This window comes from Pseudorasbora parva, chromosome 14, assembly GCF_024679245.1.
Source record: "Pseudorasbora parva isolate DD20220531a chromosome 14, ASM2467924v1, whole genome shotgun sequence".
NCBI lineage: Eukaryota > Metazoa > Chordata > Actinopteri > Cypriniformes > Gobionidae > Pseudorasbora > Pseudorasbora parva.
The window spans coordinates 35,854,895-35,882,520 of NC_090185.1; the positions used below are offsets into that span (position 1 = coordinate 35,854,895).

The window sequence follows — 27,626 nt, forward strand, 5'->3', positions numbered from 1 at the left end:
CGTTTTTTAATTCAGTTTCTTACCTGAATGTTAGACCTACCTGAAAAAATAAAGCAGTCTATTTCATTTATATATTTTATTCTATTTTATTTATTTGTGCTATTTTTTGTAATATATTTATTTGTTCTTATTTAATTACTGTTTAGTCATCTTTTTAAATTCAATTTACCATTCGAAATCAAGCTTACTTGTGCTTTGTGTAAGCTATTGCAACACAATTACCCTGTCGTAAAAAATACATTGAGTTAGCAAATATTTGTGAGAGAATTTTATTAGTAATTGATCAATGTTTATATAGGAGAAAAAGCTTAAAAAACTTCATATACACTATCATATAAAGTGATCTCTTCAGTAGAACTTTTTGATTGCCTAGACTTTCAAAAGACAGACAAAAAAATAATTATATAAAAAATATCTAATTGACAGTGTATGCAGCGTTTTTCCCCCGTGGTATTGAAAATAGCATTGAATATCCATGTGACATGTTTTATTGTCAATAAAAGGAGATCAACTCGTGGGGGAGAGGACGCTGGCGTTGTCTGTTCACCGCTTCTCCACCCACAAATCATGTTAATGTACTATTAGATTTAGATTTTATTTTATTTTCTTATGTTTGTGACTAGTCTAACAGTCAGAGCTACAATTGGGACTGTTGCTGATTGCTGGCAGCCACTGAGAGGACGTTGTTCGTCGTTTCGCCGTTTTCCACCGCTTCTCTAATGTTTATGTTTGAATTGCTGCGGTTGGTTCTGGTTTGGAGGACATTTGATGTTTCTCGCCGCGGCTGCTCACTGGTGGTCTCCCTCAGGCTTAAGCTGCATGGTGGCTGAAGTTTGCACCGGGCTAGCGTCATCTGGGCCATCGTAATCGGCGTCCGGCATGATGTTGGGATGTTCCGCTTCTCGGCTGCGCCGCTGTTCCGTCCTGCATTGCGGAGCGGCTTGGACTTCTGCGCCGACCCCGGTGTGTCCACAGAAGTGCCCGGAAAAATGTTCTGCCTCCTGCATGGTGCTGCGGCGATCCCCATCGTTTGAATCGTCATGAAGACCCATCATCTGGTCTTCAGCTGTCGTGCCTCGACGATGTCATCGGGACACTGCCGCTGGGAGAAATCTGAAACATGGAGTGGACCACAGTGTGCTGCGGAGCTAACAGAGACTTCCACCATCAGCTGTTTTCTGTTCACCATCAGCTCTGCTTCTATTCACCATCAGCTCTGTTTTCTGTTCTGTTTTCTGTGTTGGTTGAATGTTTGTAGTATTCTATATTTTTACTTGTTATTGATTTTTTGTTGCCCCCCCCCCCCCCCCCCCCCCTTGTTGCACTTTGAGATTCTTCGGAATGAAAAGTGCATTATAAATAAAATCTATTATTATTATTATTATTATTATTATGTTTTGACTCCACCCCTTAAAGAATCGGAATCGAGAATCGAAAAGAACCGGAATCGAAAGTAAGAATCGGAATCGGAATCGGAATCAGAATCGTTCATATCAAAACGATGCCCAACCCTACTCCCATCCCATCCATTAACACAGTAAACACATTAATGAAGTAAACAATGTCCACATGAGTGTATTTTTCATTTTATTTTATTTTAACTGTAAAAAAAAAAAAAAAAAAAAAAAAAAAAGAATAGGCAATGTTATGTCAGGATGACAAAGTGGGAAAAACTATTTTGACAATTACCATAGGCTTGTTTATTTCAAGATCCAAATCAACATCCACAGTATTAGCCTTTTAGATTTATAATCCCATAAAGTGGGCTACAAACCAAAACCTTTCTATAAAAGTGTAACAATGCAAAGAAACATGTTTTTTTTTTTTTTTTTATCCAATTATATTTGGTGACTTAACTGTTTTATTGAACATTTACTCAATAAACATAGATAATAATTAACATAAAGTAGGCTGTTGTTTCGTTTAGGCTACAATTAGAACAGTAGCCAAATATTACGAAAAATCACAAACACCTCTCCTGTATAATAATTAAGCTATAAACTCTAACCTTTCACATGAAATGAGGGTTTCCTTTCAGGAAAACAAGACGCTCGGCGTTAACAGGTGATAGCCGATTGCGAGTGTGGGAATGTCCCCAGCCGTACTGAAAAGTGTTTCACTGGGCACAGAGGTTGGTAGCGCACAGAGGTAGACCTTTGCTGTTTTTGCCAGTAGTGGAAATCGCTGCTTATTTGTCTTCCACCACAGAAGAGGATCCTCTCTAAGAGGAATCAGAGGCTCACTGAAAAAAGCGCTCATCTCTGCGTCAGCGCCCGATGTGACTGCCTGTATTGCTGCGGTACAGATCGTCCCAGCCGCCCCAGATTCCTGAACGGTGTCGTTTAGTTCTAACTGTCGGGCCTTGTTCCTCCTCAGGCTGTTCAGTTGCTTTAGTTGTAGGCCTAGCAGATGCGCCTTGATCTGATTCAGATAAACAGGATACAGCCTCCTGCACAAGCAACTTTGATCGACACGGCTCTGTTTCACTCCCCCAAATTTTCACCTTATATCTGGGATCCAGACTTGTTGCCACAAATAAGTTGCTATTCTGCTCGCTTCCCTCAAACCTATCCTGCAGAGATTTCAGCAAGTGGGTTTTCATCTGCTTGATTCCATGACCGTCTGTTTTGTTGTGGATGTAGTCAACATCATCACAGCTGGCAGGACAGTGGATATACACACATTTTCTGCGTTTATTTCTCTAGACAACTCCTCGAAAGGCCTGAGCACCTTGAGAACATCCTCCATCAGAGTCCACCTCTGTGCATGAATATGTTGCATACCATCTGTCTCCGACATGTAGATGTTTATGGCACGTTTTTGTTCTATTAAACGATCGAACATCAGATATGTCGAATTCCTTTGTGTTGACACGTCCTGGATTAAATGGTGATTTGGCAGCCCAAACTCCTGCTGTAGAGCAGAAAGCCTTGATTTAGCACTTGAAGAGTGCCTAAAGTGACCAACAGTTTTCCTGGCCAGTGCAATCATATCAGAGACACTTGGATGCGTAACTGGAGCAAAACAGCCAGCAAAACAGCCAGCACTTGGAATCCCTACCTCGGACATGGCTTTCTGCATGTTTGCAGCATTGTCCCTCAAGACCAGGTGACACTTGGTAACAGGTATGTCCCACGCTCTAATAATCTCTTGCAGTGCATCTGCAATGTTTAACGCGGTGTGCCTTCCATCGAACGTTTCACATCAAAGAATAGCACATGTGCACTTAAAATCATCATTAACCCAATGTGAGGTCACACTGATGTAGGACTGTGTAGTGTACTCACAAGTAAATGTAAATGCAAAAGCATGTGCTTCGGCAACTTTTATGCGGGAAGTGATGGACTTGTGCATTTCAGGGATAATTTTGTCAGCAAAAAAGTGCCTGGATGGGATTTTGTAACGTGGCTCAAGCAGATGAAGTAGCTCATTGAATCCATTTTCTTCCACTACACTATATGGCTACAAGTCAATGGCTATCATTTTCCCAATTGCTGCATATATGGCTTTCGCTCGTGTTCAGTGTAGGGCTAGCAAAGCTGGTAATGGTCGTCTGATTAACACAAGTTTTTAGCTGTGACTGTCCTTCCTTGCCGTACCTGAAGTTGCTGCGTTTTGGCTATTACTGTCTTCCTTCATGCACAACTCGTATTCTTTAGGATGTTTTATGCGCAAATGTTTTAACAGCGGCGATGTTGTATACTGTTTGGGGTCCTTTCCACCACGAGACATTGCAAAGTGAACATGTTGCTTCTTTTAACTGGAAGTACTGCCAAACTACACTCTGCCAAACTGCTGAACTTTTTTCACTCTCACAGCCTACTGCATTCTTTCGAACAGTCCACCTGGTAAACAAACACCTTCCCGTAATCAACGGCTGCGTCATTACGTTCACCAGTAGCACGCATATTGCAGGTTCGGTTTGGTGGAAAAAAATTCTACGGTTCGGCAGAAATCGAACCCCATCAAAAAGTCCAATATTCGGCCGAATCCGAATCCGAATCCTGGATTCGGTGCATCCCTAGTTAACACTGTGAAGCTGCTTTGAAACAACTGCCATTGTAAAAAGCGCTATATAAATAAAGGTGACTTGACTTTAAAAAATACCCAATGGACTAACTGATGGACCCACCTATAGACCAACGATGAGGTTTATACTTTATTAAGCTTATATGTGGAGGACAAAATCCTGTCTTCAAAAACCCTAATCTTCATAGTACTTAAACAGGTCTGGGGCAAAAAAGTTCCTGGGACAAATTGCTCCAGGTAATTTCAGTAGAAACACACCTTAAGTAGCATGTCCCCGTTCTAAAAAACTGTACTTGTCATCAAAAACAAGAACAAATTAAACTCACCGTGCATTTTGTTACTTTCGATAAACTCCTCATCCTCCTTAAGTTCTTTTGGAGGGGCTTTAACATTAGCTTTGATGTTGTCATCGAGATACCAAGATTCATTCTCATCAAAGATCATGAAGAGTAGAGCAAACTCTTCAATCTCTTTCTTTAGCCCCAGTGTACGTGCCAGGCTCTTCTTGCAGATGACCAGCGGCCCAATCAAACCACTGTACATGTCCTGTGCAAGAAGAAATCAGATTTACACACTCTTGCTCCATTCCAAAACCATAGATATAATTATGCAGCCTTCTAAAACACCTTCTTTTGACCAAATTCTAAGGCAGCATCACATTTGCAATAAATGTATTTCAATGAAAAATAAATGATCCAAAGTGGTGGATGAGTCAAGAGAAATGTTGATTATAAATACTCATACATTTCACCGAATAACAACAAGTAAAATGAATACATTCAGAAATAATTAAATAAGCATTATGCTGCACCTCTATTCCCACCCGTAAACCTTCTATGGGGCGTGATTATACAAACCCTAAAAATGATATTATAAAAAAGCATTAAAAATTTGCAAACAAAACATTAAATAGTTATGGATTGCCATGAGACTCTGTTGAAGATCATTAGGGTTTAAGAAATATTGATTTCTCAGATAGACAGCAAAAGTTTAGCAAAAGATTAGATCCAAACTTTCATTGGTAAGAGAAGTACCTTAATAACATCTACGGTGGAGTAATAAGCTCCAACACTGCATTCCTCCTGCTCCTCTGTCGGCCCAGAATTCTTTGGGAGGTACCAGGTATAGGTCTGAGTATCACCTTGAGTGAGAAACACACTTCTTTAGACTTAAGGAACAATATGAACTTCAATTTGTCTAACATAAAACTGTCAGATCATCTTGTAATTTACCTGGACGTGTTTGGGCGACCTGAGGACTGTCAGTTTTAACTCCATGGGCGTGTATGGAGTACGGTCTCTTAGCCATGTTCTTAAACACAATCTTCACTTTTTCTCCTACTTTACCATGGATCATGGGCCCTGAGGTGGGGAATACCACAGCTTAGCATATTCTGAAGGTTTACAAACATTTACACCAAATGATGTGTCAACCATCATATGCAGAATATTCTGTACATATTTACCCATAATTCCCAAGTGATCCATATCAGCAGGTCTCTCCTTTGTTTTGGTGAAGGTTTCATCAGTGTATTCTCTGTACAAAACCTTCTTATATTTTGAACCAATGAATTTCTCTTCTTTCTCGAGGAAGTCGTTGCCTGGACTAAATATGTCAAAATAAATATGATTTAGAACTTGTATTTATATTTTAATGACAGTCTAAAAAAAGACTATCTTGCTTGTTCTGGTTTTCAATAACGTCAATGGATCAAAAACATCATATCGCTGTTAAATGTTTTTCTCAGAGACAGATGCAGCTGTAAGCCTAAACCTTAAATTTGTGTAGGCCTATATTTATCTGTTTTTAAATGTTCTATACTATACTACAAAAAAAGCTTAACAATTCTAAAATTTTGAGCTTTTTTAGATTCCCACTTTTTCCCTCCTTGGTTAATAAATGTATGTTAATAAATGTATTTATAAAATTATTTTATTAACAAGAGTGATGTTGGTGAATTTAATTTGTCAAGTAGCCAGATCATGCCCATGAAATTGTGATTTATTCTTATTTATGAAAGTATTTTTTGTACTTTGTTATAAAGATCAATACTTGATCAAGCAATATTCAGAATTAAAAAATATGTTTGAGAAGTAACATGTTCTTACCAACACTCAAAAAAAAAAAAAAAAAAATGATTCAGGCCCTTCATAAGACACATTTAAATTATGTTTACTTTACCTAATTAAATTAAGTTGTGTCGAAATGTGTTCAATCAGCCTAATATATTTAAAACTGAAGTTTACTTAATTAATTTGCATTAAAACTACATGAAATATTTGTGCTGACATAACTAACTGGGCAGTGGATCTGTAGTTCCTAGCATGTTTTGCAAGGGACTGCGCTAGTGTTTAATGTTTAGTTATGTTGGACGTTGTGGAGTTTCTGTCATTTTGTGGTTACCATTATGCAGAAGAGTGTTTAGGCTGTGGGCACTATATATACAAATTGATTGGATGGAATTCTCCATTTAATATTTTTAGTTTGTCCAATGAGTTAATTTAGCATTTTTTTTAATAATATGCTTGTTGTTATGTATTTTTTTAAAGGCAAACTAAATTGATAACAGTGTTCACCTTACATAATAAACTATTACAAATTTAACATAACATAATTAAATAAATGGCACATAAATATTATGTAACAGTGACAAAATTAAATGGTTTGTAAGGATTTAAAGTTTTACTTGAATTTTTTTGTTCATATAACTAAATTGTTATGTGTAAAAATTGCTCAATATAGTTGTGCAAACATTTATCACATATTTTGTAAGTAAGTAGGTCTTTTTTTGAGTGAATAGTAATAAAATAATTGAATACACAATTTAATAATATGAATATAATAGATTTAATATGCTTTTGAACTACAGAGAAACGTTGCTTTAACACCAGGAACACCACAAATGTGGATGCTTGCTGTATAGGCTAATTCTGTCATAACACACCACATTTATTTGTGTTTAAAGCCCTTTTTCTTGACAAACAATGCTTCCAAAGTTAAACAAAAAAAACATTTTTTTCGAAAAAATCTGTGGATGGAAACCGGGATAATTACACAAAACACAACTGGTGCTCTTTAATATCTTAAGTAAGGTTCAGGAGGAGCCAAGGTACAATTACTTCGACATCCCTTCGACTCCCCATCTCCTCTATTTCTCCCATTCTTCCTCTACATAGTACAGCTATAGTGAGGTTCAGCTCAGAGCTTGAGCAGGTTTGTTTACCATTTACCATTACTTATGGTGAAGAAAGGGGAATACCTATCTTTCAGACCATGGTACATTTGATCCTCCCAGGTGCGGGTGGGTGAATAGTCCCAATCCATCTCAACTGCAGCAATGTAATAATTATTCTGGTGTAGCATCGTCTCAGACTGACGGTTCCAGAAGTGGCACTTCTCCACAGTGTAGTTGGCTCTCATGCCTCCATGATAATGATCTGTGGTTTTACAGCTCACCTCAAACTGTCCTGCTGATGCAGCATGTTAAACCATCAGAACAGTACAATCTGTAATTCTTTAATGTGTATCAGAAATGCATATTTATGTGATTATGTAAGGAATGAATGATTATTTGTCTTGTTTTAAGCAGAAATATAATACAGTTCAGTGAAACTCCAAACCTATAGGACTAATTAATCTGTGGAACACTTTATTTTGAATAATGTTTCAACTGTTTTTGTCCAAAGAATGAAAGTCAGTTTGGTCCAGAACAACATCAGACACCACTGAGTCTTCTTTGTATGGACAAAAATATCTCATATATATATATATATATATATATATATATATATATATATATATATATATATATATATATATATATATATATATATTTAAATAACTTATTTTGTGTTCTGCAAAAGAAGGAAATGCAAACAGGTTTGATACAACACTGGTTGGATGCTTGTCAAGATTTTCAACATAGCACATCATTGTTTTTCCTCACAGTGAGGTGAAAGAAAGAAGAGGTGGGATTGTACCCATGCTGTTAGGCTCCATGATGACAGTTTGAGAGATGTGAGGAAACACACTGATGGTGTCTCTCCTGGTGTCTTTGTAGAGGAACCTGTTGCCCTCAAAATAAAGTCCATGGATGTCTGTCTCTGATCCTAGCCCAGACAGATGCCAAGACACCTTATCACATTTACACATACTCAAACCTTTGAGATTCCCATACATAAATCCATTGAGTGCTGTAAATGGTAAAAAAAAATATTATTTAGGACAAAAGAGTAAACAATACGTTTTGTGTGCTAAAGAAATTACTAAATGTTTTATCAAGGAATGTGACTAGCACTCACAGTGCATTTTATTGGATTCTTGAAATTCTTCATCATCTTTATTTATTGATTTGGGCTCTTTAACACATCTCTTGATGTTGTCATCCAAATACCAGCTCAGGTTCTCGTCAAACACAGTTGCAAGAAGGTGAAACTCTTTATCCACATTTTTCTGGAATGGAAAATAAATATTGGCAAAGTTGTGAGCAAAGATTTGTTACACCAATCTGAGTTGGAACTCAGATATCAAAGTTCTCTGCTGCTGCTTTCAGCTACCAACCATGTAGTAATCTCATCTCAACTGTTACGTCCATGACGTTTTGTTTCTCTCTCTCTCTCTCTCTCTCTCTCTCTCTCTCTCTCTCTCTCTCTCTCTCTCTCTCTCTCTCTCTCTCTCTCTCTCTCTCTCTCTCTCTCTCTCTCTCTCTCTCTCTCTCTCTCTCTCTCTCTCTCTCTCTCCTTTGGAGTCCCTCTGGAGGGACCACTCAGTTTTTAGTAACACTTTATTTTGATAGTCCACTTTAGACATTCTACTAACTATAGATCTCATTAGAGTATTTGTTGGCTATCTGATAAATATTTACATATTTACCAAAACTTCCTTTTTTGGTTCCCCAACAGACATTCTACTGTCTATAAGTAACGCCTCGGTTACGTATGTAACCCTCGTTCCCTGAAGGAGGGAACAGAGATGTACGTCATACCGACGAATTGGAATCACTTCTGGGAGCCCCTATCAGCTTCGAGATATAGAAAATGGGCCAATGAACATTGGCGTGCGTGCTTTGCATATCGCACCTCGCCCCGCTGCGCGGGTATAAAGCGGAAGCAATCGCCACGCACTGTTGTTTTTCACTGAGGAGCCAAACCCGTTGCTCGAACTGCAGTAAAGGTACAGCAACTGTGGCGATGGGACGTACGTCTCCACTCCACCCTCAGAGAATGAGGGTTACATACGTAACCGAGACGTTCCCTTTCAGTTGGTCACTACGACGTACGTCGTACCGACGAATTGGGATCCCTATGGAAAACGGCATCAGACACTCCGCCACGTCTGACTGTCGCGGGTTGCGGAGGACTCGACAGGATTCACCATACTGGGGAACTCGACTGGAGCATATAGGCGCACGTATCCATTCCATGAGAAAGGGAGTGGGGCAGCAAGCTGACACAAGAATGGGCACTCTGGTGCTACCGACTATGAGAAGTGAGTACACGGGAAGATACCGGTTCTACACGTAGGCTATAAAATCTACAGCTCTACAAATATCTGTCAGCGAGGCACCACGAGTCAGCGCCCAGGAAGAGGCTACACCCCTGGTGGAGTGGGCCCTAATCCCGAGCGGGCAGGGCACGTCTTGGGACTCATACACTAAGACAATGGCATCCACTATCCAGTGGGCCATCCTCTGCTTGGAGACAGCCTTTCCCTTCTGCTGTCCTCCGTAACAGACAAAGAGCTGCTCTGAGGTCCTAAAAATTCGCGTTCTGTCCACATAAATCAGAAGAGCTTGGACAGGACAGCGAAAAGCCAGGACTGGGTCTGCCTCCTCCAAAGGCAGTGCTTGCAGGCTTCCCACCTGGTCCCGGAAGGGAGTTGTGGGAACCTTGGGCACGTATCCAGGCCGGGGTCTCAGGATTACGTGAGAGTAGTCCGGCTAGAATTCCAGGCACGATTCGTCGACCGAAAATCCCCTACCCTCTTGATAGAGGCCAACGCAGTCAGGAGTAGTCTTTAGAGAAAGAATTTTTAACTCCACTAGCTGCAAAGGCTCGAAGGGAGGTCTCTGAAGTGCACTGAGCACCAGAGACAGGTCCCAAGAGGGTATAGAGGGGGGGCAAGGCGGATTTAATCTCCTCACGCCCCTCAGGATCCTGACGATCAGGTCATGCTTCCCCAAAGACTTACCTTCTACTAGTTCGTGATGGGCAGCGATTGCGGCCACATACACCTTGAGGGTGGAGGGAGACAGCCTTCTCTCCAACCCATCTTGTAGAAAGGAAAGAACGGCCCCGCCCGAACATTTTCGGGGGTCTTCTCGATGAGAAGAGCACCAGTCGACGAACAGGTTCCACTTCGACGCATAGAGGTGCCTCGTAGAGGGAGCTCTAACGGAAGTGATGGTGTCTACCACAGCCTGTGGCAGGCCACCTAGAAACTCTGCGTCCCTTCCAGGGACCAGACATGGAGTTTCCAGAGGTCTGGACGTGGGTGCCAGAGGGTGCCCCGTCTCTGAGTCAGGAGGTCCTTCCTCAGAGGAATGGGCCAAGGAGGTGCTGTCGCAAAGAGCACTAGTTCCGAATCAGCTGGACTACCTGGGGATGGAGTGTCCACTCTCCCGGAAGCACTGGCTGTCATGAGAGCTCGTCAGCCGCACGATTGAGCAGGCCCGGAATGTGAGTGGCACAAAGTGACCTCAGATACTTCTGACTCCATAACAGGAGGTGGCGGGCGAGTTGTGACATGCAACGGGAGGGTAGACCACCCTGTTTGTTGATGTACGCTACGACCGCAGTACTGTCCGTACGGACCAGAACGTGCTTGCCCTGGAGCGGCGTCTTGAAGCGGCTCAGGGCAAGACAAATTTCAAACAACTCTAGGCAGTTGATGTGCCATGGTAAATGGTAAATGGCCATTGCAGTTGAGGCCCCGTCCACAGACCCGAAACTGCAAGCCCAATGTACGTGGAACCCCAGCCGGTGGATGAGGCATTCGTGGAGACAATCACATGCCTGAATACCGGTTCTAGGGGCACCCCCGCCCGTAAAAACACAGGGTCCGACCACGGGCTGAAGGTTTGGTGGCACCTCAGTGTAACTAAGACACGGAGGGACCCGCTGTGCCACACCCACCTCGGGACTCGGTCGTGTAGATAGCGTTGAAGCAGTCTCACATGGAGCAACCCGAGTGGCGTGACCGCCGCTACGGATGCCATATGCCCCAGGAGCCTCTGAAAATGTTTCAGTGGGACCGCCGTCCTGCGTTTGAACGAATTCAAGCAGAACGACCGAATCCAGCTCCATACCGAGAAAAGAGATCCTTTGCGTCGGGCAGAGTTTGCTCTTCTCCCAGTTGACCCAAAGCCCCAACTGGCTGAGGTGCTTGAGCACCATGTCCCTGTGTTCGCACAACTGGTCTTGTGACTGAGCAAGAATCAGCCAGTCGTTGAGGTAGTTGAAGATGCGAACACCACGCTCTCTCATGGGAGCAATGGCCGCCTCCGTGACTTTCGTGAAGACACGGGGCGACAGCGAGAGCCCGAAGGGTAGGACCTTGTACTGATATGCTCGTCCGTCGAACGCAAAGCGTAAAAACGGTCTGTGGCGAAGGCGAATCGAGACATGAAAGTATGCGTCCTACAGGTCGATCGCTGCAAACCAATATTGGGGACGGATGCACCTGAAGATGCGTTTCTGCGTTAGCATTCTGAACGGTAGCCTATGAAGGGACCGGTTCAAGAACCGCAGATCCAAGATCAGCCGTAACCCGCCGCTTTTCTTGGGTACAATGAAGTACGGGCTGTAAAAGCCAGTCTTCATATCGGCTGGAGGGACCGGCTCGATCGTGTCCTTTGCCAGTAGGACTGCAATCTCCGCCTGAAGCACTGGGGCGCCCTCCTTCAACACAAAGGTGAAGTGGACGCCTCTGAACTTGGGGGGACGCCGGGCGAACTGAATTGCATAGCGGTGTCTGATGGTGCGGATAAGCCAGCGGGACGGGCTGGGGAGCGCTAGCCAGGCCCCAAGCAACTGCACCAGCGGGACTAACGGCACCACAGACGTACCTGCAGCGGGGCAGCGTAGCGGCATGCAGGGACCCGGCCCGTGGTGGGGTCTGCGTGCGCGTGGCAACACTTACCTGCTTCACTTACCTGCTTCCTGCCCCCTGCTGGCGATTGGAGAGGAGCCTGACACCGCATTCACACGGGGCGTAGGCGTTAACGCTTGACAGAGGGCTTGGCTGAAGCTGGGTGCTGACGCGATCGTCATAGTGACAACAGCCAATGACATTAACTTGCCGCTTGAACCAAAACAACACAAAAAAGCACCTTTTATGACAGCTAGTCTGTGAGACGAAATGGGTGCCGATTTGGTTGTATGTGTGAGTGCGATTGCTAGGGTTGGGCATCGAGAACCGGTTCCAACTTGGAACCGTTTAAAAAATAACGATTCCATTGGAATCAGCCCGGTTACACGGCGAATGCACGTTCTGCTGGACTTTTCCTTACGACAGCGTGTGTGTGATCGGTCTGAATTTGGTGCGGGATTGCACATAATTCTATGAATCCCTCAGATTTCAGGCTCACATCTGAAGCGCGCACACACACATACCGTAATAAAGCCCCCTCTGACATACAAGTGCAAATATTTGCTTCTTTTCCCAGCTTATTATTGGTCAAATACACTCAAACAAATTCTCAGTGCACATTTAGAGTTTTAATGTAAACACCGTCGTAAACAATTCAGGAAGAAATGAAGAATGAGTAACAGGAACAGTGTTCAGGATCCATGAGTGCGGCAGTTCTTAAAGGGACAGCAGTCATTTGTTATTCAAAGTCAAAATACAAAAAGACAAACGATCACACTGCTCTTGACTGATCAACATGTGTAACTTTAATGGTTTTATATGAAACTATTTAATTTTTTGCAAAAAACATTATCCAATGTTATTTTAAATTTAATTAACCACTTTGCATTTTCTTACCTGAATGTTAGACCTGCCTGAAAAAATAAAGCAGTCTTTCATTTATATATTTTATTCTATTATATTTATTTGTGCTATTTTTTGCAATATGTTTATTTGTTCTTATTTAATTACTGTTTAGTCGTCTTTTTAAATTCAATTTACCATTCGAAATCAAGCTTGTGCTGTGCTTGTGCTGTGTGTAAGCTATTGCAACACAATTACCCTGTTGAAAAAAATACATTGAGTTAGCAAATATTTGTGAGAGAATTTTAATAGTAATTGATCAATGTTTATATAGGAGACTTTCAAAAGACAGACAAAAAAAATTTATATAAAAAATATCTAATTGACAGTATGTGCAGCGTTTTCCCCCCGTGGTATTGAAAATAGCATTGAATATCGATGTGACATGTTTTGACTCCACCCCTCAAAGAATCGGAATCGAGAATCGAAAAGAACCGGAATCGAAAGTAAGAATCGGAATCGGAATCGGAATCGGAATCAGAATCGTTCATATCAAAACGATGCCCAACCCTAGCGATTGCCCGTGTAGTTGTTGTCAGTGCACTGCACAGGTGCACGAAGCTGTTAAGTACATTAAATCCTGAAAAAGCGCCGACAGTGGTAAGAATTTTACGTAGTGGTCCGGGAGCTGCGTCTGGATGGTTCACGGAGCAGTAATAAATGCAATTGGCTAGCGTCTGCTGTAGGATATATGCATACGGCGATCTGATTGGATGACGCCTGCGCTGGCGCTTGAAAAGTTGAGAAATCTTCAACTTCTGCCGCTTGCAACCCGAGTGAAGCGCCGCGACGGAACCCACAATTCAGTTCGGCAACGGATGATGTCACCCATTCAAAGTAAATGGGAAGCATTAACGCCTACGCCCCGTGTGAATGCGGAGTGAGGGTGACAAGGCGTGGGAGCGTCGAACACCACCAAGCACACTCTCTTGGCACCCAGAGATTTTGGAAACTGCTCTTTTTGTTAAGTTTTGGGACTTTTTGTTTTTTGGGACTTTCTGTTAAGTTTTGGGACAGATGTAATTGTCACAAGGGAGCCCCCCGGCCCTCCTCCAGGGGGAGGAAGTGGTGCTGCTGCCACTTCCTGTCGAGCAGGATCCTCCATCTCTGGGTGGCCCGTCTCAGGGTCTCTTACGGCGACGCTTGCCACCTGGCTTGGCAGCGGCCCAAGCGGGCTGGCCAACTCGACCGTGGAGGCAGCAGCGGACCGCCAGGGCAGGAAGTGCCCTCCATCTGCTTCTGGGCGGCCGAGAACTGCTGGGCAAAGCTCTCGACCACGTCGATATGCAAAGCACGCACGCCAATGTTCATTGGCCCGTTTTCTATATCTTGAAGCTTATAGCGGCTCCCAGAAGTGATCCCAATTCGTCGGTATGACATACGTCGTAGTGACCGTCTGAAAGGGAACTTGACAACTAAGATTCAACTTATTCTACTTAACCGAACCCTTACACCTAACCATAACCTACCAGTCTACTGACAGTCTAATAATACAACAATGAGAGTTAGTTAGTTGAAAGACAAAAGAAGTGACAAAAGTTTTACAAATGTGAAAAATACTGCACAGCTCACTCAGCGTAATCTCTCACCTGCTTTCCTGATTTGAGGGTTTTTGGCTTGCAGATCAGAAGAGGTCCAACCAGCCCAGAGTTGGTGTCTCGGATGGGATCTACCGCTGAGTAGTACAGGTAGGTGATGCAGTCTGGATCTTTTTTAGTGGGTCCTCCACCATTTGGTACCACCCAGTAATACTGGTAAGTGGTGCCAGGACGGACCAATGCAGCGGGAAATTGCTCAAAAACTCCTAAAAGAGATGAAGAACATATAACCTTTCTACATTAAGTGAATTTTGTTTTGCCTTATAATATGAAAGGCATTTTATCCAGTGGAAGCTGAATTGTTTAAACTAGGCTTTCTTAACCAAGATGCAGTCAGAGCTGAATATGAATTTGCAGTTGATAAGTTTGAAAGTTTGTCCAGTCCCACTCCTGGAGGGTTAATGTCCTCTAGAGTTTAGCTCCAACACACTTGACTGGAAAATTCTAGTGATCCTGATGACCATCCCACATAGCAACATTGTGTCTGCCCAGATCTGGCCCACGTCTGGCATATGTGGAATACTGAGCTGGCCCACATGCTATGATGAATGCCAGCCCTTCAGTGGCCCACTCCTATTTCCCAGATATGGGCCATAAGCAGACCAATAACAATGCAACATGCCAGCCAAGAGCAAAGAAGTAAACCAGAACTGGACTTTTGTCTTTTTTGATTACTAGTAAGATTGATAATATTAGGAATAAAATGACAACAATGCAGTTGTCTACTACAGTATCACATCAGACAGAGCATTGTAGTGTCACTGAGGAAAAATTACACTCATTACAAAATACAAAAAGACAAACGATCACACTGCTCTTGACTGATCAACGTGTGTAACTTTAATGGTTTTATATGAAACTATTTAATTTTTTGCAAAAAACATTATCCAATGTTATTTTAAATTTAATTAGCCACTTTGCATTTTTTAATTCAGTTTCTTACCTGAATGTTAGACCTACCTGAAAAAATAAAGCAATCTTTCATTTATATATTATATTCTATTGTATTTATTTGTGCTATTTCTTGTAATATGTTTATTTGTTCTTATTTAATTACTGTTTAGTCGTCTTTTTAAATTCAATTTACCATTCGAAATCAAGCTTGTTCTGTGTGTAAGCTATTGCAACACAATTACCCCGTTGAAAAAAATACATTGAGTTAGCAAATATTTGTGAAAGAATTTTAATAGTAATTGATCAATGTTTATATAGTAGACTTTCAAAAGACAGACAAAAAAAAATTATATAAAAAATATCTAATTGACAGTATATGCAGCGTTTTTCCCCCGTGGTATTGAAAATAGCATTGAATATCGATGTGACATGCTCCTATAGCAGTGAAATTCACTGCTATAGGAGGAGAAGAATTGGCTAAACTTGTTAAATCATAAAAATCAACAACATGCTTGTATGCTTGACCCTATACCGAATAGGGTATTAAAAGAGATGCTTCCAGAGGTCATAGATCCTCTGCTTAATATTATTAATTTATCCTTGATATTAGGATATGTACCGAAAACTTTTAAGTTGGTTATAATAAACTAGATTAAAGAATTAGTCAATTACAGGCCAATCTCAAATGTACCGTTTCTATCAATACTAGAAAAGGTGTCCTCACAATTATGTTCCTTTTTAGAAAAAAATGGTATATGTGAGGATTTCCAGTCAGGATTTAGACAGTATCATAGTACTAAGACTGCTCTCATTAGAGTTACAAATGATTTACTCTTATCATCTGATCGTGGTTGAATCTCTCTATTAGTGTTACTTGATCTTAGCACTGCATTTGATACTATCGATCACAATATTCTTTTGAATAGACTCGAAAATTATGTTGGAATTAGTGGAACTGCATTGGCATGGTTTAAATCATACTTATCTGACCATTATCAGTTTGTAGCAGTAAATGAAGAGATGTCACAATGATCACAAGTTCAGTATGGAGTACCGCAAGGCTCAGTGTTAGGACTGTTGCTTTTCACCCTTTATATGCTACCACTGGGAGATATCATTAGCATGGCTTTAGTTTTCATTGTTATGCTGATGATACACAGCTCTATATTTCTTCACGCCCTGATGAAACTTACCAATTCACAAGATTAATGGAATGCATAGCTGATATAAAAAATTGGATAAATAGTGATTTCCTGCAACTTAATACAACTTAAAACCTGATTTTTAAATTATTGGACAGAAAAGCTCCACAAAAAATAACCTGGAACCTGGGTGTGCTCTTTGATACCTATCTTTCATTTGAAAGCCACGTTTCTAGCATCTGTAAAACTGCATTCTACCATCTTAAAAATATATCTAAATTACAGCAGATGCTTTCAATGCAAAATGCTGGACAGTTAGTACATGCGTTCATGAGCTCAAGGCTAGATTATTGTAATGCTCTACTGGGTGGTTGCCCTGCTCGCTTAATAAACAAACTCCAACTTGTCCAAATCACAGCAGCTCGAGTTCTTACTAGAACCAGGAATTATGATCATATTAGTCCAGTTCTGTCAACACTGCACTGGCTCCCTATTAAACATCGCATTTTAAAATCTTGCTTATTACTTACAACGCACTAAATAGTTTAGCTCCCCGGTACTTAAGCGAGCTCTTAACACATTATACTCCATCACGTCTTTGCTGTCTCAAAACTCTGGCCAGTCGATAATACCAAGACTATCTAAATCAACTGCAGGCGATCGATCCTTTTCCTATTTAGCACCTAAACTCTGGAATAGTCTTCCTAGCATTGTTCGGGAAGCAGACACACTCTGTCCGTTTAAATCTACACTAAAACGCAATTGTTTACTATGGCATACACATAGAACATTTTTAACTTTCATTATTCAAATCAGTTGACTGATTGTTAGGCTGCATTAACTAGGTCAGCCGGAACCGGGAACACTTCACATAACACCTGATGTACTTGTTAAATCATAAAAAGAGTGGCATCTACACTAGGTGCTTCAGTGTCCCCAACTGAGCAAGCTGAGCTTGTTAACAGGTTTATGAAGGCTGAGATGACTCCATATTTAATATACACAAATTTTGTAGCTCAGATAAAGTCAATCAATCAATCAACTTTATTTATATAGGGCTTTTACAATGACGATTGTTTTCAAAGCAGCTTAGTGTTAAACAGGACAATACTGCAACAAATTTTGATTTGGCTTTACAGTCGTTTACAGTCGAGAAAAAATTGATGTTATCAGCTTATTTTAATTTATCATATAGCGACAATGTTGGCAGATCAGTATTATAGTTTATAGAATTAAATAAGACCTAATTAATTAATTAATTAGGTGCTTAGTCTCTCTGTTTATCCTGAGGTTTACTGCAGTCGCCGTGTCCGGATCGGGTGATGGACCTGCGTCTGGACATGACCAACACATCCTGAAGTGTCTGCTGAGACCATGTCAATTGGTGTCTCCTCTGAATTTGCCTCACCGGCACGTCATGCTCAATAAACCCATCTCCGGCGCAATAACTCCGATCTTTATTCATACTCTTGTGTGATCGACGCACCATAATGAGCTCGTCTCTTGCGTGATACGCAGAAATGTTGAATATTCCGATCTAATATGATTTATGACCTGTAAGCTTGCCAGAATAATAATCATACACTGTTTGATAATAGGCCAGAGGAGAACTGGCACCCCGACTGAGTCTAATTTCTCCCAAGGTTTATTTTTTTGAGTTTTGGTTCCTTGCCACTGTCGCCTTTGGCTTGGCTCGCTCAGTTGGGGACACTAAAATTATATTTTGTTGCAATATTGTTCTGTTTAACACTATGAAGCTGATTTGAAACAATCGTCATTGTAAAAGCGCTATATAAATAAAGATGATTGATTGATTGATTTTATCTGAGCTACAAAATCTGTATTTATTAAATATGGAGTCATCTCAGCCTTCATAAACCTGTCAACCAGCAGAATCACTGAATCACATAGAACAGAACAAGACACAAGTAGAAACACAAGAACTACAACTGACTTCAGCCACAGCCTTAGATGAAATCAACTGAAGATAAAAGAAGACATTAAATCTCTGAAGATCTCAGCAGAGGAGGATTAAGCCACTCCACAAACAGCATTACCAGCTTCACACATTATTACTAACCAGACTGACTTTATTTCTGTCAGACATATACAGAAGCTCTTATTGAGAAAGAACAGAGGTTTAACTCTAATGTGTTTCATCTGAAGGTCACCATAACGGTGATCATTAGTTGGGCTCTTTACCCTTATTATACATTTGTCTGTTTTTGGCTGCTGTGAGAGTGTGTTTCTAAAACACATTTGCAGTAGCAAAAGAACTCTAAAAGAACTGACATCAGATGATGATTGTTACCTGTTGACATGTTTATAATCATCTTAAAATTGGTTGATGTCATTTGATTCTGACGGTTGTGTTATTAAAGGAATAGTTCACCCAAAAATGAAAATGTAAAGTTTATCTGCTTTCCCCCAGGACATCCAAGATGTAGGTGTGCTTGTTTCTTCAGTAGAACACAAATTAAGATTTTTAACTCCAACCGTTGCTCGTATGATGCATGTCAATGGGGTCTAAATAGAATCTAATTCAAATCTTAATTTGAATTAGATTCTATTTAGAATCTAATCTAAAAGATCTATTTAGAATCTAAAAGATTCTATTTAGAATCTAATCTAGATTCTAATCTAAAATCTAATCTATTTAGAATCTAATCTAAAAACCTCCAGACGCCTCCCTCACGGGCTGGGGCGCGGTCATGGAAGGCCGGTTTTCGATAGGACTGTGCGGACCCCAGCATTCTTCTTGGCACATAAATTGTTTGGAAATGTTGGCGGTTTACAAAGCTCTGAGGAGCTTTCTCCCGGACCTCCATGGCCACCATGTCCTGGTATGATCCGACAGCATGTCAGTAGTATCGTATCTGAATCACCAGGGGGGTCTGAGGTCGCGCCCACTATGCAGGTTGGTACATCAGATCCTCCTGTGGTCCCAGGGGAAACTCTCCTCAGGGGAAAATCGTCTCTCAGAGCGATGTACATCCCAGGGGACCAGAACCAGGGAGAGGACGTCCTGTCGAGGCAGGGGCTGAGGCCCGGGGTGTGGCAGGCTCCACCCCGAGGTGGTGGAGGCCATGTGCAAGAGGTTCGGCCCGGTGGATGTGGATCTGTTTGCATCTCTAGAAACAACCCACTGTCCGCTGTGGTTCGCCCTCAGGCATCCGGCCCCGCTGGGGCTGGATGCCATGACACAGACGTGGCCGAGGCGGCGTCTGTGCGCATTTCCCCCGATCGTTCTGCTCCCGGGAGTTCTAGAGAGGGTCCGCCGGTAGGGCATCAGCCTCATATTAGTAGCACCCCGGTGGCCGACCCGAGTTTGGTTCTCTAACATTGTGGCACTGCTAGACGGCCCCCCATGGAAGGTCCCTCTGAGGAGGGATCTGCTGTCTCAGGCAGGGGGAATGATATTCCACCCCAGGCCCGAGCTGTGGGACCTCTGGGTATGGCCCAATTCATCTTTGACATTAGGATATGTACCGAAAACTTTTAAGTTGGCTATAATTAAACCACTTATTAAAAAACCGCAACTTGATCCTAAAGAATTAGTCAATTACAGGCCAATCTCGAATCTACCGTTTCTATCAAAAATACTAGAAAAGGCCATGTCTTCACAATTATGTTCCTTTTTAGAAAGAAATGGTATATGTGAGGATTTCCAGTCAGGATTTAGACCGTATCATAGTACTGAGACTGCTCTAATTAGAGTTACAAATGATTTACTCTTATCATCTGATCGTGGTTGTATCTCTATTAGTGTTACTCGATCTTAGCGCTGCATTCGATACCACCGATCACAATATTCTTCTGAATAGAATCAAAAATTATGTTGGCGTTAGTGGAACTGCTTTGGCATGGTTTAAATCGTACTTATCTGACCGTTATCAGTTTGTAGCAGTAAATGAAGAGATGTCACACCGATCACAAGTTCAGTATGGGGTACCGCAAGGCTCAGTGTTAGGACCGTTGCTTTTCACCCTGTAAATGCTACCACTGGGAGATATCATTAGGAAGCATGGCGTTAGTTTTCATTCTTATGCTGACGATACTCAGCTCTATATTTCCTCACGCCCTGACGAAACCTACGAATTCAGAAGATTAACGGAATGCATAGCTGATATAAAAAATTGGATGAATAGTAATTTCCTGCAACTTAATTCAGATAAAACAGAATTTTTAATTATTGGACAGAAAAGCTCCACAAGTAGTAACCGAGGATACTGTCTAACACTTGATGACTGCTCTGTCAAGCCCTCGTCGTCAGTGAGGAACCTGGGTGTGCTCTTTGATACGAATCTTTCATTTGAAAGCCACGTTTCTAGCATCTGTAAAACCGCATTCTATCATCTTAAAAATATATCTAAATTACGGCACATGCTTTCAATGCAAAATGCTGAACAGTTAGTACATGCGTTCATGAGCTCAAGGCTAGATTATTGTAATGCTCTACTGGGTGGTTGCCCTGCTCGCTTAATAAACAAACTCCAGCTAGTCCAAAATGCAGCAGCTAGAGTTCTTACTAGAACCAGGAAGTATGATCATATTAGTCCAGTTCTGTCAACACTGCACTGGCTCCCTATTAAACATCGCATACATTTTAAAATCTTGCTTATTACTTACAAAGCACTAAATAGTTTAGCTCCCCGGTACTTAAGCGAGCTTTTAACACATTACACTCCATCACGTCTATTGCGGTCTCAAAACTCTGGCCAGTTGATAATACCTAGAATATCTAAATCAACTGCAGGCGTCGATCATTTTCCTATTTAGCTCCTAAACTCTGGAATAGACTTCCTAGCATTGTTCGGGAAGCAGACACACTCTGTCAGTTTAAATCTAGACTAAAAACACATCCCCTTACTATGGCATACACATAGAACATTTTTAACTTTCATTATTCAGATCAATTGACTGATTGTTAGGCTGCATTAACTAGGTCAGCCGGAACCGGGAACACTTCCCATAACACCTGATGTACTCGTTACATCATAAAAAGAGTGGCATCTACGCTAATGTTAGTCTCTCTTTTTATCCCGAGGTTTATCCCGGATCTGGGCCCTGTCCGGATCGGATGGTGGACCTGCCTGGACATGACCAACGCATCCTGGAGTGTCTGCTGAGCCGTGTCAAATGGTGTCTCCTCCAAATTTTCCTCACTGGCACAACATGCTCAAAACCCGTCTTCGGCGCAATCATTCCGATCTTTCTTGTATTCATACTCTTGTGTAATCGATGCCCCATCCTAAATAAATCTGTCTCTTCCGTGATACCATGAAATTTTGAATATTCCAATCTAATATGATTTCCGACCTGTAAGGTTGCCAGAATAATAATCTTACAGGGTGTGTTAATAGGCCAGAGGAGAACAGGCACCCCGACTGAGTCTGGTTTCTCCCAAGGTTTATTTTTCTCCATCATGCCCCGATGGAGTTTTGGTTCCTTGCCACTGTCACCTTTGGCTTGGCTTGCTCAGTTGGGGACACTAAAATTATGATTATAATTATAAAATTACACTAAGTTATTCAACTTATTATACAAATAAAATGTATGAATTAGGTCTTATTTAATTCTATAAACTATAATACTGATCTGCCAACATTGTCGCTATATGATAAATTAAAATAAGCTGATAACATTACTGTTTTCTCCAGTACGACTGTACAGCCAAATCTAATTTTGTCGCAATATTATCCTGTTTGACACTGTGAAGCTGCTTTGACACAATCGTGATTGTAAAAGCGCTATATAAATAAAGTTGATTGATTGATTGATATGGCCCTTGAGAGGGCCCAGTACCTAGGGGATGGCCTGCCACAGGAGGTCGTAGAGACCATTTTCAGCTCTAGGGCTCCCTTTACGAGGAAACTGTATAGCCTTAAGTGTAATGTCTTCTCTAGCTGGTGTAGAGAACAGAGGGTGGAACCAGTTAACTGCGCTGTGACCTCAGTGCTGGAGTTCCTCCAGGACCATTTCTCCGCCGGTCTGACCCCATCCACTCTGAAGGTGTATGTGGCTGCCATTGGGGCTTTTCGCTAGCTTTTAGTTGGGGGCCCATTGGGTAGGCACCACTTGGTTGTACAGTTCCTGCGTGGGGCTAGAAGGTTGAGGCCTGCGGCTCATCCCAGAGTCCTGTCTTGGGACCTGGCAGTGGTTCTTGAAGGGTTGGTTGAGGCCCCCTTCGAACCTCTGGAGTCGGCTGAGGTGAGAAATCTGACCCTCAAGGTAGCTTTTCTCCTCACTATCACTTCTCTGAGGAGAGTGGGGGACCTCCAGGCCTTGGCGTTCACGCCAATTTACTTGGAGTTTGCCCCTGGCGGGGTGAAAGCTATCTTGCGCCCCAGACCGGGCTACGTGCCTAAGGTTCCATCTACGGGGATGGGGTCGGTTTTTCTTCAGGCATTTCATCCTCCGCCTCACGCGACGGCTGAGGAAGCTAGGCTGCACCTGCTCTGCCCTGTTAGGGCATTGAGGATTTATTTGGACAGGTCAGCCCATTGGAGGAAGTCGGACCAGCTCTTGGTGTGCTTTGGCCCCCCTAAGAAAGGGTTGCCTTACAGCGAGACTGTAACTGGATCGTTCAGGCTATAGCCACAGCTTATCGGGTGCGCAATTTGCCTTCACCCATAGCCGTGAGGGCTCACTCTACGAGGGGTTTGGCCTCCTCGGTGGCCCTACTTTCGGGAGCCTCACTTATTGAGATTTTTGAGGCAGCGGGGTGGGCTAATCCGCACACCTTTATCAGGTTTTATAAGCTGGACCTCCCGGCTACGCCAGGTGCTAGAGTGCTTGCATCCTGAGTGTGGTTGAAATGTCAGCTTTACACCAGGATGGGTGTGTTTCGGTGTGGCATAGTGGGTATTCGTTCCCCAGAGTGTCATCACTTGACGACGCAGTGCGAGTTCCCTCGATATAGGGAACGTCTCTGGTTACTTTTTTAACCCTTGTGCCCTGAGAGGGAACGTCGCCACACCTTCACGTAGAGTGCTCACTTCATCGCAAAGGCTGTCTGTTGTATGAGACGGCGCCTTCTTATAGCTTCCGCGTACACGTCACCTACTACGTCATGACGTTGCACCAATCGGATTGGTGGCTGATTTCATTCATACTTCAGTGCCGTCACACTGGGGGCGTTCCCCAGAGTGTCGTCACTCGACGACGCAGTGTCTCATTCCCTCTCAGGGAACAAGGGTTACAAAAGTAACCGGAGACGATTTTAACAAACATCAACAATCAGTGTATGAATCTTAACATATAATCCGATCAACAAAAATCAAAAAATAAAAGCAAATATTTAGAAATAAATTAGGACGATTCAGCTGCAAAATGTATTCATGCATGCTGGGAGTTATGTACTATGCTGGTACCCAGCATGCACTGCTGCATTAATAAATTATGCAGCTGAATTGGAATATGCCCATTTTTGACTGTCACCATTGTTGAGATTCATACACGGATTCTTGATGTCTGTCCGTGTCGTTGTAGATTAATTTTTTGAGCATAGTTGTTAAAATCGTGTAATTGATTGTTTTAAGCTAATGCTGCAAGATTTGATGCTGCAGTAACTCAGGGGTTGCAATGAAAATGCATTATTAACACAATTGTTAGAATCAAATGCCATCAGTCACTTTTAAGATAATTATAAAGCCATCAAGTAAGCATCAAGTAGCCATCAAGTAACCATCATCATCTAGTGTCAGTTTGTTTACGCTTCCTTTGCTATTGCAAATGTGTTTTATTCACACACCATGGGGTACACTTTCACAGGAGACAAATGTATAATAAGAGTAAAGAGCCCACCTAAAGGAAACACTGATCACCGTTATGGTGACTTCAGATGAACCACATTAGAGTTAAACCTTTGTTCATTCTTAATAAGAGCTTCTGGAGACGTCTGACAGAAATAAAATCAATCTGGTTAGTAATGTGTGAAGCTGGTAATGCTGTTTGTGGAGTTGTTTAATCCTCTGCTGAGATCTTCAGAGATTTAATGTCTTCTTTTATCTTCAGTTGATTTAATCTAAAACTGTGGTTGAAGTCAGTTGTAGATTAAGCTTATCCCTTAATCTACAGATCATTCTGTTTATAACTGAGATCTTTTTCTTACTTTCTTCTTTCTTTAGTTCACGGAGCTTCTTGGCAGTGTATGACTCTGCATAAAAAAAGAAAAGAAAAGAATAAAAAGGCTCATATATTTTGAAAACAATTCAAAATATATGTTTTTTTTCTTCACCTTCCAGGACATTGTGGTAGAGTGTTCCATCCATTTCTATGCTATATTGCACTCCATGAGGTTGAATACTGTAAGGCCTGCTTGCTTTATTTCTAAATGTCACTACAATTGTGTCCTCTTCCTCTGCTCTGATGACTGGACCTAAAAAACAACAACAACTCAAAGACATTAATTTGTGCTTAAAATCACAGTATAAGCAAAACATTGAAATAAAGACAAATAATGTCTGCTCTTACAGTTTGTCTCGATTGCTTAAACATTATAACATTTTAGTCTTTTGAACTAAAATTTCAAAACCATTTATCAAAAATCACACCCATTTCCCTAAACTATAAACATTACTCACATTTTGACACATTAATTATATTTGATGAACTGTCATTGCAAAACTCTACACACAAATCCCTTAATTCCTCATTGCCTACACCATGTTGTCATTTAGAAAGCACTACACTGTCAAAAAAAAAAAAAGAGTACGAAATTTTATCTTTTAAGGTACAAGTGTCCATCACTGGGGTGGTACCCTTAAGGGTACATTTTTGTACCTCTAAGTAAGGGGTAGGGACGTTCAGTCCTAGAGAGCTGATGTCCTGCAGAGTTTAGCTCCAACCCTACTAATGCTGCCTTCACGTGGTAACGGATGTTTCCTACTTCCCACTTCAGAAGTCGTGATTAAGAGCTTGTTGTGTTCAGGTGTTTTGTTGTCAGAAAGAATGGAGGACGCCAGGTTAATACTTTTGTGCGTCTTGGGAAAGGTTATTTTGACACTATAACCATTCCAGTCATTTCCCGGCCCCAGAAAATCATAGAATTACTGGCAAACACTAGCAGCACAACACAAAAGCATATTGTTTATAATTAGATTCACAATAAAGGCATAATGTAGACAAGATAAGGCTTCTTAAAGACTAAAATGGTAATAGTTTTCAGCCATACATCCTTATTGTCTAGATACATTTACCACACTATCTAGATAGTCTGCTCACTATTCAGGGCCCGGATTCATCAAGCTTCTTAAAGTGCAATTTTAGTCTTAAGTGCTGAGAATTCATGTAAAGCAAGTTATCAAATTTCTTAAAGCTAGGATTCACTCTTACTCTCCCAGTTATTTAAGACAGCTCGAGAGGTCTCAAGTGGTTAGGAGTTGCCTGGAGGGGCTTGTGATGGCACTGAGGAGACAGAGATGTGCGCAAATCTTTCAAGAGAGGGAGAATGTTTTTGAAATGTTTGACAATGACCAGTTAATCAAACGGTATCATTCACAGAATACTTTATTTCTGTTATACATCTAAATAAGCTCTTATTGAGAATTAATAGAGGTTTTTTTTTGTGTCACCTTTATGGTGATTAGTGTTTTACATACTACATCTACAAGAAAAAGTTGGGCACTAACATTAGTTAGTGTTTCTCTCACTGCTGTGTCTGGCTTTGCCATGGCCAGACAAGCAAGATAAACCACAATCAGAATAAGATCATTGTATAGTGACTTAATTAGCCGATCTTATGACTGAGTATGAGCAATATGCTAATAACTTAGTTTTATTGTGATTATACCCTGCGTCTCAATCAGCTCGGTAGTTTAATAGTCAGGGCACTGATTAGGACATATGTCAATGGGCTGACTCCCTGATCAGTGCCCTGACAACTGAACTAGGGAGCTGATTGAGATGCACCCATAGAAAAGATCCAGCATGGTTTTAACGAGAAAAGTAGATTTTTTTTTTTTAAAACAAATGGTATACTAAGCACTTTGAACTCCAGCGAGATTTACTCACACACAGACATCAAGAATCAGCCTATGAATCTCAACAGTTGTTTTCTCTTGCTTTTCTTGCCATAGCAAACCCAGATACAGCAGCCAGAGAAATAATTACATTAAAAAGTTGTCAAACTGTCCAACTTAAAACACTGATCCATATAATGGTGACACACACACACACACACACACACACACACACACACACACGCACGCACGCACGCACGCACGCACGCACGCACACACACACACACACACACACACACACACACACACACACACACACACACACACTCTATTCATTTTCAATAAGAGCTTATGTAGATGTATAACAGAAATTAAGTCAGTCTGTTAGTAATGTGTGAAGTTGGTAATGCTGTTTGTGGAGTTGTTTAATCCTCTGATGAGATCTTCAGAGATGTAATGTCTTCTTTTATCTTCAGTTGATTTCATCTAAGGCTGTGGCCAAAGTCAGATATAGTTCTTTTGTTTCTCTTTCCTTTAGTGATTCTGCTTGTTATCATCAGGTAACAGCTTATTAACAGCGGGTGTGCATCATTAATGTTCAATCATCACTTACTTTTCTCATTAACTTCAACATTGATTTAGTGTTACCGTTTAACACTGAGTGTGGACTCATAGTGGACTCATATGAACACCAGGTGCCTATACCATGAAGTTAGTTTAGCTGGCTAGCCAGATATGTTTCACGAGTTTGTGTGCCCATATAATCTTAGTGAAAGTGGTAAACAGATTTGGCTTGCTGTCTGCTATAGAGGGGCTCGGAGAGGATATTCTACCCGAGCTCCGATTGCCCCCCTATAACAGGCAAATTGAATGAATAAAATAATGAATGAATTAGTTATTTATATAGCGCTTTCATATGTACTACTGTACACCCAAAGCGCTTTACACTCGTGTCAGGGATCTTTCCTCAACCAACACCAATGTGGTATACAAAATTGTACAAAAGGGAG

The 27,626-nt window shown here is 41.5% G+C and overlaps 1 protein-coding gene across 1 annotated transcript in view; it reads right to left on the bottom strand.

The window, feature by feature from the left end:
- LOC137039785 (ceruloplasmin-like) overlaps positions 1 to 27,626 on the bottom strand; it is a 50,605-nt gene that overhangs the window by 12,236 nt on the left and 10,743 nt on the right. The window contains exons 8-17 of the mRNA XM_067415060.1: positions 24,894 to 25,034; positions 24,768 to 24,812; positions 14,610 to 14,824; positions 8,331 to 8,481; positions 8,010 to 8,222; positions 7,289 to 7,496; positions 5,495 to 5,634; positions 5,262 to 5,390; positions 5,064 to 5,170; positions 4,356 to 4,575 (exon numbers count right to left, since the gene is read on the bottom strand). Coding sequence (XP_067271161.1) covers positions 4,356 to 4,575; positions 5,064 to 5,170; positions 5,262 to 5,390; positions 5,495 to 5,634; positions 7,289 to 7,496; positions 8,010 to 8,222; positions 8,331 to 8,481; positions 14,610 to 14,824; positions 24,768 to 24,812; positions 24,894 to 25,034 — 1,569 coding nt within the window. The remainder of the gene's footprint in view (positions 1 to 4,355; positions 4,576 to 5,063; positions 5,171 to 5,261; positions 5,391 to 5,494; positions 5,635 to 7,288; positions 7,497 to 8,009; positions 8,223 to 8,330; positions 8,482 to 14,609; positions 14,825 to 24,767; positions 24,813 to 24,893; positions 25,035 to 27,626) is intronic.